The sequence below is a fragment of the Tachypleus tridentatus genome, chromosome 13, assembly GCF_004210375.1.
Source record: "Tachypleus tridentatus isolate NWPU-2018 chromosome 13, ASM421037v1, whole genome shotgun sequence".
Taxonomy (NCBI): domain Eukaryota; kingdom Metazoa; phylum Arthropoda; class Merostomata; order Xiphosura; family Limulidae; genus Tachypleus; species Tachypleus tridentatus.
The window spans coordinates 128,925,001-128,942,940 of NC_134837.1; the positions used below are offsets into that span (position 1 = coordinate 128,925,001).

The 17,940-nt window shown below is 31.7% G+C and overlaps 1 protein-coding gene across 4 annotated transcripts in view; it reads right to left on the reverse strand.

Moving 5' to 3' along the window:
• The window catches only part of LOC143237937 (constitutive coactivator of PPAR-gamma-like protein 1), a 61,224-nt gene extending 48,398 nt beyond the window's left edge, over nt 1-12,826 (reverse strand). For 3 of the 4 annotated variants that reach the window (XR_013020343.1, XM_076477702.1, XM_076477704.1), the window contains exons 1-2: nt 11,975-12,826; nt 1,597-1,764 (exon numbers count right to left, since the gene is read on the reverse strand). Coding sequence is in view for 3 of the 4 variants with exons in the window: in XM_076477702.1 (XP_076333817.1) it covers nt 1,597-1,764; nt 11,975-12,619 (813 nt within the window). In the remaining variant the exon portion in view is untranslated. The remainder of the gene's footprint in view (nt 1-1,596; nt 1,765-11,974) is intronic. The other variant, XM_076477703.1, reaches the window with a different exon arrangement.
• Nucleotides 12,827-17,940: the final 5,114 nt, after the last annotated feature.

A 17,940-nucleotide genomic window follows, 5' to 3' on the forward strand; every position in this document is an offset into this window, starting at 1 on the left:
GCATTAAGTTCAAACTTGCTGTCAATCACCTGAAGTTGACCTTTCCTAGTCCTGGATTCAGGTCAAAATAAAATTAAAATGTGTAAAAGAAATCATGCTAAAACAATGTATTGTCTAATAAAATTTTTTTGATTTTGGAGGGAATTAGATTAAGATGCGCTGTTAAGGATTCTGTAGGAGACATGGAAAGGTCTGTCTGGACTCCTACTGTAGTAGTGGAACGGTTTACATCAGCATAAGCCCGAGATGGAATTGGGAATAATAATTTCTGAGCCTCTTGGTAAGTAATATTGTGAACTGTCTTTAGACGTTGTACTTCTTTCCCTTCTACCCATTTAGGGTGAGAAGTAAAATAGGAAGAATGTGGACCATTACACTTAATACAATGCAGTTCTAGTTGGCGTTTAAAAGCATCATGGTCTTTACCAGCCCAACAGGCACATGTCAAGGAACCACTGCAAGATGTTTTCGAATGACCAAATCATTGACAATGAAAACATCTAATAGGGTTAGGAATATAAAGCAGTATCTTACAATTCAGACATCCTGCCTTGATTGTGATAGGAAAACATGATGTTGTAAATGTTAATATTCAGCAAGCCCTTCTAAACCTTTCTGAATAAAAATGAAGACATCTGCCCTCAGGATTTTTCAGTTAAAGAATGTATAATTAAAAATCGCAGGACAGATTGAAGTTGCAAGTTTGACCATACATAGTCATCAATGCGAGGTCATTTGCCAGTAGTTGGATTTTTCTCTATGCTGTCATATTTGTTTATTTTTCTTATTTGAGGCATATCCATAATATCAAAAAAAAGAATATTTTGGTGCCCACTGACCTCACCCACCATGGAGTCCTACGAGGAAATGCACTACATATGACACCATATAAGGTCACTACAGCGATGCCGGGTTTCGTGAGCACTATACCCAAACACCAATATCAGACATAATGTCCACTACACCCGTTGAAGAGGTCCCATGCTGGCATTCAGTTGAACCTGGTCCAAAGGGACTAGCCAAATGATATTGGGGCCACCCTAAGACTGCTCCTTTACAGGAATTCAAAGCGAAAGTGATGTGTTGGAGTTGGACACCTCAACCACAAGGACCCTCTCCTCCCTTTCACAGGTCACCATGCATGTAGATGTTTAGCTCTCAGAAGAGGTAAACTGAAAGTACAGAACCTTCTCTGGGAGGTCCCCTCACCACATACAGGAATCCACATCAAGGGGAATGTGTAAGTAACAGATACATACACATACTGACATTTATTTATAAATAATTAATTAAATGGGTTTTAAGTTTCATAACATTACACTTTTTATTTTTTAAAGAGACCCTATATTATTGAAAAACATCTACACACATTAAAATGGTATATTAAAGTCAGCTTCTACCATGTATCCAAATAAAACTCTTGAATTTATGACAACCAAAACACACACACACACACATTTATATATTAGCAAACAAGAAGGCATTAATATGTGATTTTCAGTCATAATTAAGTCACTTTTTTGTCATAAAGGAACCACAATTCTCTTCTAGGCAAAAGTTTTTACCTGCAAAAAGAACAAACCAACATGAACTAACCTTCTCTTTTGGCTGATCAGGACAAAGCACATGGTAGAAAGGTGTCAGGTCTTCTTCACTTAGTAGATAATTCCCCAAAAGGGCAGCAAACACGCAGAAACGTTTAGGATGTAGATTCAAAGTTTTGGCTACTTCATCAAGTATGAATTCTTTTGTTTCAAGTGAACCCTTATATAAACACAATAACATCACATTCAACCAATTATGTATTCAAACAGATTATTAATCTTCACAACCCTTATGAAATACAAAACCATAAAAATTTACAAACAATAAAACATTTCCTATGCAATCATACCAACTACATTAAAATATAATTCAATCAATTTACTTGCATTACTCTAAAACTTCATTGAATAACCAATATAGCTAATTTAATACAATATTTCACATAAATGTACATATTCATAAAAGTTTGTAAGGATTAGAAGTTACCAATTTGAAATAATATGAAACCCATAAGAAACTTTTTTTTTTTATCAATACTGGTTATTTTTCTCTTGACCTCTTATGTTGAAAAATAAGTCTCAGGTAAGGAAATCAAAATACCATGTGTTACAATTTATCCCAGATGTCAATTTTAACTTCAGCACATCTGATAATTTCCTTAAGTTTGTTGGGAACTTCCTGATTTAAAATGTAAAGAAAAAGTCTTTGTCCCAAACCTCTGAAATTCATCATGATTTTTCCAAATTATTGAAATATTTTGCTTTTCTGCTTACCATACTCACTAAACTAAATCAAACAAGTATGAATGGAAAATAGAGAGCAGAGAAAAGGCACATGATAAGAAGTTTAAGATGGTAACTGAGGATGGAGGAAGAGGCAGTAAAAATTTAAATAAAATGCCAAAAAAAGAATAATTTTAAAAATAGACAGTAATTAGAGAGAAAAGTACATTATTGAGTAAAATTGAAGGAGGGACTGCAGAAATAAAAATCATATAATATTGACTGAGGATATGGAATCAAGGGCTGTAAAAAAAAAAAGAAATATGAGAAAAAAAAAAGGTAAAAAGACAATCATTAGATGATTGAAGAAAATCCACTGTTAAACATTGAGGAAATTGTGAAAACACTTTGTGAAACCTTATGGATAAGAAGTTGTACGAGTACTTTACATACTTTATACTAGTTATATTTAATTAAATAAAAAATTATAAAAGAACAAACTTTAAGATGTTTTGTAAAGCCTAAAAAGACAATAAATCTGATTTATTTTTTATTAGAATTTTATTTAATCAGTTTATTTTTAAAGCTCAGCTTTATCTGTAATTCGTATTGCATCATAAAAGTGGCAACAAAAATTTAAGAAGTAAAACCACTGACAGAAAGAAAATCACTTGAAAAGAAAGGCAAAACATCACTTTTAAAAGATCACAGCTTCTTAGCAAACATGAACCTACAACTGGAATGTGCAAAATATTCTAGTTGTTAATAGTAACTACTTGTCTTAACTTCACTGATATCAGTACTGTTATAAGTATTGTCTCACGTTTTATTTAGTTTTTACATTATCAGCATTTCACCTGGCACTCACACAAAACTTGACTGTTGTAATGACATCTAGCTGTGGTGACTTTAAAAGTATTATGTTACTTAGGAAACTTTTGAGCTGACTGTCTTAACATTTCCATTAATGTGGAAATATGATAGCATAATAAGGATTGAATTAAAATCAATAAGTTACCCATAGACAAATTCAGTTCCATTTTCTCCACAACCCCTTTTTGCATTGAAATTATACCCACCAAAACAACCTTTTAACAAGTATATTGCTTTTAAAATAATACAGTTATCATTGCCAAAACTGCTACTTAATTCTGCTTTTCTGCAACTAGTGTACAATAAATCTTTACTTAGATATCTTCACATAATGTCTTTATAAACTTCCATGCAATTTCTACATATAGTTAATTACATCCACAGTCTGGTGAAACTGATGGAAATTAAGAAGCTAGACACGTTTGTGATACATTAATATTACTGTACAAGAATTTGTTCCATATATTCACTTGCTTTCATTTTGTCATTCATGTTAAATTTACTCTTAAACCATCATTCTCACAGAAACTTTTGATGGCAGATATCAGAGTATCTGAACATGACACAGTTTCCAAATTAAACAAATATCTGATAACATTCTTTAAAAAAGAAAAAAAAAGAAGAAAGTTTTCCACAGAGACCCCCTTGATACCATGGACAACTGCCACTACTGCCCTTCAGTTAATCCAGCCCTTTTACTACAGCAGAAGTCCAGTGTACAGTTGTTTTACTGGACAGCTGAAACAACATATTCTGATCAGAAATAAACTTACTAAAACTAAAACCATTTTTGTAAAATTACACTATGTATGATGACTCCTGGCAACCAAAACTACATTATCTTGACAAAGTGATTTCAGTGATTTGCCATTTCATTTTGTAAAAAAGGCACAGACGTTCAACCATAAAACTTAATTTATAAATACAGCAATGGTTTTTGCTATTATATATATCGTTTTCAAGTAACAGTGAATGAATTAGCCCTTCAAAAACAATATAAACATATTATTTCAACACTTATAAGCACATGAAGTAGTCATTCAATAAAACTACCCCCCTAAACAGTATTACAAGTTCAAATTTTACTTCCTACATCACTTAAACTTGCATCTCCAACTAATTTTTATGTTGAAAAGTATGGCATACATCAAGTTAACTACAGATTTTGACTGCAAGCTGAAAAATGAGTAACTTGAGCTCTAGGTAGGTTTTATTTATTAATTATTCTTTACATAAAGATCTTACTTCCTTACATAGTTACGACACACAGTTCATGTAAGACATATTTCTTTGGTATGAAAGACGACTAAACATTATTAATAATAGTTCAAAGCTCTTGAAAATATGTGCTTCAGAATACTAAAATTTAGTCACTATCAGTTAAGAAATATTTCAGTGATACCAATCTAAATGTTGGTTATGTAACTCAACAACTTGAAATAATTGCATCAATATACACCCACAAAACTTGTAAAGCACTGTACCACACTTTATGATACATATAACATTTACACATACTTATTTAAAACTATTTCATGTAATACATATGTAATTCTTACTTTATAACTAAACTAGATTCTAAGTTAATATGTTCTGATAGATGGTCTTTTCTTATCTATTTAACTAAATGAAGCCAAACTACTAAAAACAAACCAGGTTCAGAAAAGCATCTATAATATCTAGATTATAAAACAAATGGATGAACACATCAGATAAACTTAATTCCAACAGTTCCATATAAGAACAAGTTTAGGTTGAGGTTTCTAATATTCAAGCTACCACTACCTAAAAAAGAAGAAAAAAATCTGATTAACATTAAGAAATTTGAAAAACCTGAACTATGCATGGAATTATTGAAAAATAAAAAGAAATAAACCTAATGCTTATCACCTACCATTATTATAACACAAGTTTTCAAAATATTAGGTGGCTTAAACATAAATGTTTATATTAACTATATTAAGAACTAAATTTATTTTCACTAATGTTTTCTCAAAAAAAGTGTTAATTTCATTTTTGCCTAATTTTCCATCACTTCTTGAGCCATTTCACTTCCTATTAATTATGGATTATTTGACAAATGTACAGACCACCCAAACAAAAAAAGAAACAACTGAAAACAGAAGACTACAGGTTTCATAAAACTTCATTAAAAACAAAACAAAAAATAAACTATCCCTTGGCATCTAGCCAAAACTACCTTTATATGCAGTATACACCTGTATTTGAAGAATAATATTAGAACTTGTTTGTAAAAAACAAAAGCATTTTTACATAGTGACTAGCTATGTTAGAAATGTGAAAGAACTTTATCATACTAATTTAACTATCTGTTACATTTACTGAAAATAGTTACAAAAAGGTTTTAGAGGAAATTCATAAGTACATAATGTATATGAAGTTTACATTTTACAATTTGTTTTGTTTCTTATAGTAGCTGTATTGTTCTGTACTGCCATCAAAAGTGAGTAATATAATGAATCACATACTCTTCTGAGGGAAAAAAACAAAATAAACATTGGCTAGCATGCCTACTGTGAAAAATATGCAAACTTTCTGTTGTTTGAACATAAACACATCTTACTGAAAATAAGAAATATGAAACTGTCGATCTAGTTCACTTCCCAAGCCATCAGAAATGCATTTTCACATTTAAAAATATTTTAACACCACACACTACCTCATAACATATTGACCAGAAGCAATCATTTGATCCTTAAAAATGTCCCTTTACATCTACTCTTAAGAAAAAAGTAAAAACTCAAACTCAATCAGACATAATATTTCTTTTGTTTAGGTTTCTAAGAATTCTCCAAGTTTTCCCTTCAAGTTGTAAAATATAGGTTAATGAAGAACTGGCAGCTATCAAAGAACTCTCCATGAACAAAATATTATCGCCACCTAACCAGAGAAAGAAAACTGTTATCCTCAACAAAAACTATGTTAAGAAAATGCTTGACATTCTTAATGAGTACAAGTTCAAACTTATAAACAAAGAATCAACAAAAATTATGTTAAGAAAATGCTTGATATTCTTAATGAGTACAAGTTCAAACTTATAAACAAAGAATCATTAAAAACTTAAATCCAATCTGTATTTTTCAGGAAATGACTGTTCCAAATAAGGTTCACCAGCTTTGTACACAACTACAATAACATTTTTCTGATTCCACTATAAAACTAACAAACCCCACAAAATATTTGCAGTTAAATTAATATTTTTTTTACAACACTACTTTTTCAAATACAATATTTTTATAAGAATACAAAATAATGTTATTATAGACACCTAAATCCATAAGTCTCCTTGCCTTAAGATTAACATTAGTTAAGCCTTTATTCAGCATGGCCTATATTAGATAAAAAATAAATTTAATTCTAAGTCATATGTGTCTTTTGCTTTAGTCTAGTTAGAACCAAACTTTACTGTACTTAATACTATCACAAATAAACTTATAATGTTATTCTATGATCTTACATTAGACTTTTATGAAAGCTTTAAGATTTTAATATGTTGTGCAAAATACTACTAAAGTGCATTTACAGCCATCTTTTGTTTATGTCTGTTGAAATGAAGTATATAAGCAAACACATTAAAGTAATAAGATATGTGCTAAAAGGAAATGCTGCAAAGTAAAACTAGGAAGTGCAAGTATAACTCCTGACAAAACATCACAACAAGATATTTGTGACTGGTATTAGAAACGAAAAATGACTCGAATAGCAAAAAAATAGTCCAGTCCAAGATGACTAAGAAGAGACAAACTCAGTAGCTACTGGAGAATTTTTTTTGTGTGTGTGGAGTTGTAAATCATTAATATAATTTGAACATTATATGCAATTAGCTATTATCTATCTTTAGCTTCAAAACATACAGGAAGCTTGCTATAATAGAAGAACTAATGACTGTACTTCTGCATGTAAACTACAGGAGACCAAAGGCTTTGTTGTGGCCAACAAGGAGTGACTAAAAACCTTCCTGAAAGCAAAACAAAAAATAATGAAGAAATTCATCCCTGAATCCCCAGATATTCTTTCATAACCATTTTCTTACATTTGTAGCCTTCTGGTACTGTAGATGGCACTTTTTTCCACATATAACAAGTTTCTTTCATATAAGAAACTTTGTACCTTTGTCCAATAACTAATTTATTTAAATAAGTATCTCGCATACAGTATCAGTAAATAAATGAAATTTCAATGGTTTCTTTCAATTTGAAATTATATAATAGGATTCAGTACATTCATGTGTGACACAACTCCTAAACCACTGGTCACCCCAACTTCTAAGTGATACCAAACAAATTGCCTTGGCACAGGTTTGCATAAATATAAAACTTTTCACTTGGAGAACCCAGATATTTTGCAAAAACATCTTATGGAGATTCCCCAAAACCAGATCCCAAATTTGGCACTAGGTTACTTTAGAGCATGTAAATAACTAGACCTATTAATCACTGTAACTTAGTTAAAGAAATTAAATTTGCAATAAAGCAGCAACAATCATTAAATAGAAAAAATGCAAAACAGTAGTTTAAGACTGTCATGCAACTCTTACCACCACACTGCTGGTGGACCAACTTCTAAATAGTTTTAGCCCTAAAGGTTGGCAAAAGTTAAACTTTTTCAGCCAACTGCTTAGAGAACCCAGGTATATTTTGAACACTTTCAAATGGATTCTCTGAAAGCAAACACCAAATTTATCACTGATTTACATTAGGGTGCATAAATAAGTAGGCCTACTGATAACCATTAATAACTTTATTATAGAACTTAAACTTGTATTATAGCAGTATTGATCTTCAAACAGAAAAAGTGCAAAAGTCATTATAGTGGCCCTGTAAACATAGGTAAGACCCACACATTCACTAGTATCAATAACAGCAAAATAATTTGGAGATTTCACATACCAAGTAGCTGCAAGTACGTTACTTAGAAGTAACATTTTTGTAGTGTTAAAAGTAATATATCAGTACAGTAGATTCTCTACAGAAAATGGATTAATATGGTTAATAAAACTTAGAACTACAAAAAAACAACATGCAATTCACATTAAGTTATTGAAAATGATTCACATTACAGTTATTTGGTATTACAATAAAGATGTCATGCAATTTGCATTAATAAAAAAAAACTGCTGCCACTTTCTTACATTTAATAAATATTTATCAACTCACTAGAAACATAAGCCTTAGTACAAGTAAGGGGCTAGCTAGGCCTAAGTATTTACTTTGTGAAACTCACTTCATTAAAAGAAATTAGAATGAAATCCTATTTTAATTTGATATGTCATCATGTTAGCCATTGTGCTAAATTAAATGAAAGCAAGTAAACACCAAACAAGAATATTACTCCTCCTAAATCACTTGTCATGGCAACTTCAAAACAGTAGCCTTGCATATTAGAAACTATGAAGTATACTAGCTGTATTTCTAATAAATTTTGTAATGTTCATAGTTCTGATCAACTTCTTACTTCTTCCCTCTGATACTGCAATTAACACCCTGACATCTATTACAATATTAAGTTGATTTTGTCTATCTTGAAAATACACACACACACGTTACTATCTAAATATGTGTGCGCACATTTAATTTCAATGGATGTAAATCAAAGATGAATGCAAATACAGATTAGAATACTTGTAAACCTCCAGGGTTCCATAGTTAGAAAAAATGGTATATAACATTCTTTATTGTTCTCCATATTACATCATCCCAGACATATATTGTCTCAAACATTCAACAAATATCTTGAGCAAAAACACAAACTGAATCTTACATTTTCACCAACATACTGCTTTCACTTTTGAGTTTCTGATATGTTTATTTCAATTCTTAAGTACAGCATTAAGCACCTATTCAGTAAATAATAATTTACTCTTACAAAGAAACAATCTACACTCTATATCTTTAATTCCTCCAAATATTTCTCACTAGATTCTCAAGATTAATACAATGTGTATACAGACTGCTTCCCATTCATTTTGTAGGCATTAATGATGGGTAGCTAAGTTAGAAATATTCTTTTATTTCAGTTATAATTTTTAATTTTCTTGAGTTGTTTAATACTGTAAAAATGACATACAGAAATTCATGTAACAGTGAACAGCCCAGAGTGGATTGTTCATCATATAACTGGCTACATGACAGCTGTTTTTTAAATGCTTCAGTAGTTTCAATATGACCAGTGGAGTCACAGCCAATGTGTCAGAAAGCATGAACGATTAAAATGTTGAATGACTTATAAAATGGAAGAATGATGTCATGGAAACAAATGTTCATACACTATTTTTCACAAACACCTTACCCAAACAATATACTGATGGAATGATATAGTACTTGCCACCACAACTTAAAGTTTTCCTATAAGGAAATGAATGTTACCAAAACTGATTTTTGCCAATACTACTTTTCACCTAATGACATAATCAAGTCCTGAAAGATAGTTCAAGTAGATAGACCAAACCCAAAATTCTAGGTCAAAGGTGTGAAACATCGCAACGATTGACAAAAATTGTTAAGAAAATCAAGTGTTCGTTCATGGATAATCAGCCAATGTTTTTATAATAGAGTTTTGCTCCCTAAAAGAAATGTTCATCAAAAGTACTTGGATAACTGATGCTTTTACCAAAAGATATTTGGATCATTAAGACAACTACATGACAATTACATTGGACATTGTGAGCACACTCAATCACATTGATCCTTCAGTTGGCTTTACTGCATTGCTTTTATAACCTAGTTATCTAGAGAACAAAAAGCTCCATGGACTTCATCAGAAGAGTTGGACTGGGATGAGTGATTGGATAATTAATCCACTAGGCAATATTCCACTTCAACTGAACTCTTGAACATGTAGAAAAGGTACGAATCAACTCTTTTCCTAGTAAGTTGTGTGATACCAAATACTTGTAATTTAATGATATCAAACAACCTCAAATATAACTGGTCTGACTGTGGCTGTGATTAACAAACAGAAGTAATAGAAAAGAAAGTATTACATGCATAATTTATCAAACAATAATGAAAACACCGAATGAATTATAGTACAATTGAACTTAATTGTACATTTACCTAAAGATACACTTATTTACTTCTTACTAAACACAATCTTGTGTTCATTTGACTTAACTGATCAAAATTACCTCAGTATTCAGTATTTCAGAATTCCTGAATTTTTTTAGATTAAGACAATAAACTGAATTAATGTCCAATTTTGTCTAAACATGTGTACAGTATCAAAATTGTGATTTCTGACCACTATTAAAAACTGATTATATTATGTAAATACTGAGCCTTAAAATAACCAAACTTTCGTTACCTATCTTTAACGTACTTGAAGTTCTTGTAACAAAATCCAAACATTTCTCACTTAAAGATTTTTAAAAATTCAGTTATTATCACCAGAAACTTTCTACCATCACACACATGCCATCTCACTAACTTCATCCAAATTCATCACTTTATGACAAATTCTTTTTTAAGACTTGAAAAAAAGTTAAATATAAAAAATGCTGTTCTTTACAGTGAAATGGCAAAACTGGTACCATTTTCCACATGTAGAGAAACCAAAAATAATCATATGTGAGAAAAAAATTTGTTGAAAACAGTACTAAGTATTTCAACATACAAATGTAAAAGGTGTATACAAGTAATTTGTTTTTAAACACCTAACTGGTACAATTTAAAACAACCATAGTTTATTCTACAATAATATAGCAAATCTTAATTTACTATTTAAACTATTTATCATGTTATAAATTGGTTGTTTGACACCAATGCTATACAAAACTGAAAAATAAAATTAGCTACAAAGTATATGAATATGTTATTTGAAATGTATTCCTAAAATTATATGTTCTAATTCTTTTTTTGTGTATTGTCAACTACCTCACAAACCAATCAATATTTGCTGACTTGGAGAGATGTTTTTATACAGTAGAAAACCTAAAACAGGTTTGGAAAGAATTATTTCTGATTAATATAGAAGAAAACTAATGAAACCAAATGCCTCATGAGGTGTGTTATTCAATGTCAATCAATTTTTCTCATCCACAAGAATGTTTATTGGTCTAAATTTTCTTTGGCTTGAGATATTAAATAAACACCAACAGGTTTGGACATAATTATTTTTTATTATTGTAAGAAACACTTAAAAAGTAATTGAATGATACTGGTAATTCAGTATTAACTACATAAAAATTACAGCAAATCTGAGGCAATTATGTAATTATTGTAGGTAAAAAAGGAACTAAGTGAATGACATAATGTTTCATTGTGTTATTTAACTGCCAGATCTAGGAAAATGTATACTGATATTGACACATTTACTTTACAGGAAAAAATCCAGAAATGATTTTGAAATAATCTCTTCTCATTATTGTAATGTAGTGTTGGAGTAACTAAATATAATACATGTAATATTTATACTATTTAAAGGCCCCATACTAGCAAAAATATTCTGGTCTGGAGAAAGTTCTTTATACTATTGAAAAACTATAAAAGATTTGTAAATTATTTTCTCTGATATTAGGTCTAGTCTTATGATAAAGATAGCAAGGACATCTGCATATTTTTTTTATTCATTATTATTTATGAGTTATCACTGAATATTTTCTTTCAGTTACATCCTAACTTCCAAGTAGGTAGCTTCTTCTGATCAGAAGCTAACATTTACTTATTAATACTAAAAAGAACCTGAAAGCTAATATATTAATTATTATCATTAATAGCTCTTAATCTTCACTGACTGGTGGCATCCTTTAATTAAATTAACCAGAATTAAAATTATTTCATTTTATAACTCATAAATTTTATTATCACTGCTACTACCTTGTATGTTAGTTTTAACTGTTCAGACGAAAAATATCTTGGTGGGTCAAAAATTGCATATTCAGCATCTTCAGCCATGATTCCATGGAAGTTATTTTCTCTGCAAAAAGCAATAACTTCTTGATGATGGTCGTCTATAGTACATACAACTGTGACATTAAGATGTCGTAAAGCCATTCTTAGGCACGTGCGTAAACAAACAGGTGGAATCCACCAAACTTTTGGCGGTGGAGTTGCTTTGAGAGCCACGTGTCTGAGTACTTGGTTAACCTTCTTTCTATCCAACTGCTGTTTCTTCACCCACTCCTTCATACGATGCTGCTCGAGTCCGCCATTGAAGAATACTGCCAGCTCGATATTGTTGCTTTGAATAGTCTTGATAAGAACCGATATAAACTGGACCATTCGATTCCATTGTCCACCACAAACCCAATCAGAAAAAAATCCTCCATAAAGTCTGTCTAAGCAACATTCACCATCAACTACTAAGCATAGCCGGTTGCATAATAACTGATTTCGGAAATGGCCCCTCACACCACCGACACAGCGAACACCAACACTGCGTGCTATCTTCAACAGATCAACCGGTACGCAGGCACCAGGACAATGAATTTCAATAAACTGTTGTAACGATTGGATTCCCATGCCTCAACTTTCAGCAAAATCAACTAAAAATTATTAATATTTATAGTCTAAGGTGAAGAAATGATCACAAACAACTCTACATGAGGAAATATATAGAAATAAGTCTACAACCTTCACCTCACATGTGCTTTCTCACTTAACAAAACGAAATACGCATGCTCATTGCGATACTCCCACTACAAAAAGTGAAGTTTTTCAAAGCCTACCGATAACTTACAACCAATGTCATCTAACGGTACGAAAGGTAATAATTAGATAAATATAGAAAGAAATTTGTTTTGTATTGAAATACTAATATTACATACCAGCACCGATATCGCATAACAAAAGTATACCATAATAAATATATAAAAGACAGTCGATTACAAATTTACAAATGTTTATGAAATATGAGCCATTACGGTGAAGTTATTTTAACTTCACATTATGAAAAATTTTCCCTTTTATCTTTTTTTATACTTGAAAAATATGTAAGAATAATGACTGACTTACTCATGAATGCCATTAGTTAGATACGTTTAGGCACAATTTTCTTAATTTTGATGCATTTGTTCTGCATGCAGTTTATTATTCTTGTTAAACGGATGCACAATTTGTATAAGTAAAATTTAGTTTGAATTATTCACTTGTGTATGCCTGTTTTATTTCTTATTATCCACTTTTGATTTATTAATTGTATATCCTTTCCGGAATCTGCGTTTTACAAATATTTTCGGACTTATTTGTTAATTATCAGTTGACGTAGTGCCACATTTAAGCAATAAACAAATGATTTATTATTTTGAAGTTTATTTTGAATATACGTTTTCAACCGTTTAATATTCTGATTCCTGAATCGTGTGGAGGCACATGGTATACAGTCTGTCTTTTTTCTTTAATTTAGGAATTCACAAAATTTTCCATTTCATTAGATATTAACCTTTGAATTACTTTATTTCAAGTTATTGCTGTTTTTCTTTGTAACAGCGCTTCTCAACAGTGAATTGTTCACCCAGGATATTAGATTAGAAGTTGATTGAATGAAAACGAGGGGATGAATTAGTTTTATTCATTATACAAAAAATTCAAGAGCAAAAAAAGTCATTGGTTTTTATTATTTATTCTACTTGTGGTTTGATAAATACATTTATATTTGCCCCCCAAGGGCTCAGCGGTATGTCTGCGGACTTACAACGCTAAAAACCGCGTTTTGATACCCGTGGTGGGCAGACACAGATAGTCCATTGTGTAGCTTTGTACTTAATTCAAAACAACAACATTTATCTTTTGTTTATTTTATGTTGGATTCATTCTAGTTGTAGTTTGATATATAATTAAGTTGTAATAAAGAACTTTCCTTTTTAATTTGGTACATTTTTGCCTTATTTGAAACTGGAGTGAGTGAGCTATTGTGAAAAACATATAGGAACGAATGACATTAGAAAAGTTTGAGAAGTACTGTTTTAGCACATTGCATTTCCTTTGCCCAAAGATGTATTGCTGTAACTTCACACATCGGTCAGAAGAAGGTTAACGACAACAAATTCCTTCACTGATTGCGTAAATTATATTTATATTGTAAGAGAACGACCAGTTATGAGGAAACCCGCATTGATCTGGTTCTATAAAATAATTATCTAGTGTCTATGCAAGTATGCATGCTATGTGTTTGATTTGTATGTACTAAATATTTGGTTTCGCTTAATATTATGTGTCTCACCTGTTTTTTTTTTTTATAACCTTAGACTCAATCGTTTAGTTAAGCAATATTTCTGATCAATTCTCCAAGTATAAAATAGATCTAGTTAATACTCGTGCAGGAATTAGGTTCACTGAGAAAACCACAGAGTAAATGGGGAAAAAAAATTGTTACTGTGTCCAAAGGATTTACTGTGAATTTTTCAGTTTTTATTGGAATGAAATGAATGCATTAAAGAGGAGTTGAGTAAAAGAGACGTGCACTCTAGAACATATGACTTTTGCCAATGCTGTGAAGACCCCTAGTATGAATCCACCTAAAGTAGCAGAGTCAATAATTAGTAAATGTCTAGTGCATCCAGGTTGTTGGTGCTATATAATGGTTCAGGAAATCCAAGAAAATCAGCGGAAAGTAATGGATGGTATAGAAATGCTCCAGAAACTAACATAACCCAAAATAGACATGACCAACATCTTGGAGGAGCAACGTGAATTGCAACCAAAAAAATTTAGAGTTCCCCCAGCAATCTTAGAGTTGTATGAAGCTTGGTATATGATATATGACTTTGAGAGTAAAAGAACAAAAGATTGAGTTTCTGGTCGACACAACAACAACTATAACATTGGTTGACCTGAAACAATATCAAACTATCCAAACGAGACAACAAATCTGGCTAGTGCTTACTAACTTTATTCTGGTGAATTGTGATAGACTTCATGAAAGAAGAGAGGTAGATTTCTGATTCTGTCTAGTAAATGTTTTTCACAAAACTAAGGTCTGATATTTGCATTCTTGGGATGCTAGTACTGTGGAAATCATTAATCAATTTATAGTGTGCAACAGACGGAACTCAGATTGATGAACATAGTAAAGTGCACTGATGCCTTTCATTTATCACAAATAAGTCTGGAGGTGTTAGAATATTTCCGTTAATTAAATACTTTTGATTTGGCATCTAGATATTGGTGAGTAGAGCTAGAAAACAAAAGCATATTTAAGGCCACTTTTAACAAAAGAGATGGTTTTCATGGATTGATTTGGTTTGACATTCGCGTAAAGCTACTCGAGGGCTATTTGCGCTAGCCGTCCCTAATTTAGCAGTGTAAGACTACAGGAAGGCAACTTTTCATCACTACCCACCACCAACTCTTGGGCTACTCTTTTACCAACGAATGGTGGGATTTATCGTCACATTATAACGCCCCCACGGCTGAAAGGGCCAACATGTTTGGTGTAATGGGGATTCGAGCCTATGACCCTCATATTACGAGTCAAGTGTCTTAACCATCTAGCTATGCCAGGCCTGATTTTTATGAGTTCTGTGTCAGGACAATACAGCTAGAGTAACGCTCCAGGCAGTTTTGAGAGGTTAATGGAGCTTCCACTGAAGGAACTGCAATGGGAGAGAGGCTTGTTATATTGACAATGTTTTAAGGTTTTGTTATATGTTTGACTCTATAGCTTAGACCCTGAAAGAGGATAAATAGAGATGACTTGAAACTGAAACCTGTGAAATGCTCATTTATGCACACAGATTTGAAATTGTTTAGTTGTATTATTAGGAAAAATTGAGTCTCCATGGGCTCAGCGAAGATAGCTTTTGTTAGAAGCTAGTCTAAATATGTGAATAAGTGAGAAGTCTGTAGTTTTCTTGATTTTGGATCGTATTACCGATGAGTTTTAGCCAACTTTCCAAGATAGCCACGTTATGTCTGTTTTTACGAAAGTCAAGATATACACTTATGATGGAACAAGAAATCTGACCAGATATCCCGACCTCTAAATGTTCCTTTAGTGAATTATCTGGTGTTGACCTTTCCGCGAATAAACACTGAGTTTTTGTTATAAACTAATCACAGCAACTATGAACAGAGAGCAGTAGGATGGAGTAGAATGTGTGATCGTTTATGTTAGCAGTGTGCTCATGTGCACAGAAAACAGATATCGTGTGTTAGGAAGTTTGCCATTCACGTAGACCATGCCTTAAAAATCTGAACGATAACAAGATTGCAAGATATGACTTGCACGATCAAGAAATATAGAGCCATAAGGTTTTCATCACCTCTAGATAAAAATAACAACATATGTCTATATTATTGCCTTAAAAACCTTTAACAATATATTGTTTATTCATTATGCATTCCTCAATTACCAAGCTCTCTGGTGTCAAATATCTGCTGTGCCACAATATGGGATGAATCTTTTACCTAACATTATAATTCATTACGTCCATAGGCCCGGCATGGCCAAGCGTGTTAAGGCGTAAGACTCGAAATCTGAGGGTGGCGGGTTTGCATCCCCGTCGCGCCAAGCATGCTCGCCCTCCCAGACGTTATAATGTGACGGTCAATCCCACTATTTGTTGGTAAAAGAGTAGCCCAAGAGTTGGCGGTGGTGACTAGCTGCCTTCCCTCTAGTCTTACACTGCTAAGTTAGGGACGGCTAGCACAGATAGCCCTCGAGTAGCTTTGTGCGAAATTCCAAAACAAACAAACAAAGAAACATAGGTGGTATACTAAGATAATAATGGCTTATTTTCATTGCTTTCTTAAAATTATAAATGGTTATATCCTCGAATAAACAGTATTAATTAAACTAAACATTAATCATAAAAGCAAATGTTACATTTCTTTTTGTTCCCTAGGAAAACGTTTCATAGAACTATGAGTATGTTTCTGTAATTACGATTATAAAACAAATAAAAACAGTGGTTTAATTTCATACATTATACAACAACGAAGTGTATCACTTAGTAATGAAACAGAAATATCGAAGAAACTGAAATATTTCCATTAGGTACAAATCAGTAACGTTATTTAAAAAAAAAGAGGGTAACACCATTGTCTTGAATAGAATGTTTTTGTTGTTAACCAGCTGTTTGCGCCTAATAAGCTGTTTTAACGGAACTCGAGCACGTTAATTTGACTACGAAGGGAAAACAAGTGCAAAGCAGTGACGTAAGCGTAACTTCAGTAAAACAACAAAAGACAATGATTGATAGCGAAACACTGAGAATGTGAAATACACTAAGCCTAAAATATTATCTCCATCATAACTGTGACTTCAATTGTTAACTACAGTATTATATTCTTCTTATAGACAGTATTAGTACTTTCAGATATTAAGACACAATTACGACTGAGTTCCTTCCTTTATTTTTTGCTCTGAAAGTACGGAAACTTTACTTGTAAGAACATCATACTTAACTTTCATAGATTTTTTAAAAGTTTAATACACTGATAGATCTATTCAATTTGCAGTTAGGTGTTTAATTAGGTATAAATATAATCCAAAAAAGGAAAATTATTCAATAAAAACTGCTCACTCAAAATTTATGAATATTTTTGCGCACGCTTATAAAAAATCATGTGAGCTTTGGCCTAACATATGTACTACAGCTTCACCTAAGAGTAAAGCGGACCAATTTAATTTTTTTTGCCATTTGTATTAAATATAGGTGATTTAGAGCAGCAAAACTATAAGATGAAAGGACGTACAAATACATAAGTGTTTGTTAAGCCAAGTAAACTAAATTAGCTGTTTCTAGTTCAAGTTTTTAAAATAATCATACGGGTGGATACGTTATTATTGATTGTCAATTCTTCAGTACACATTACTCAATTTTATGAAATTATCTTAACTA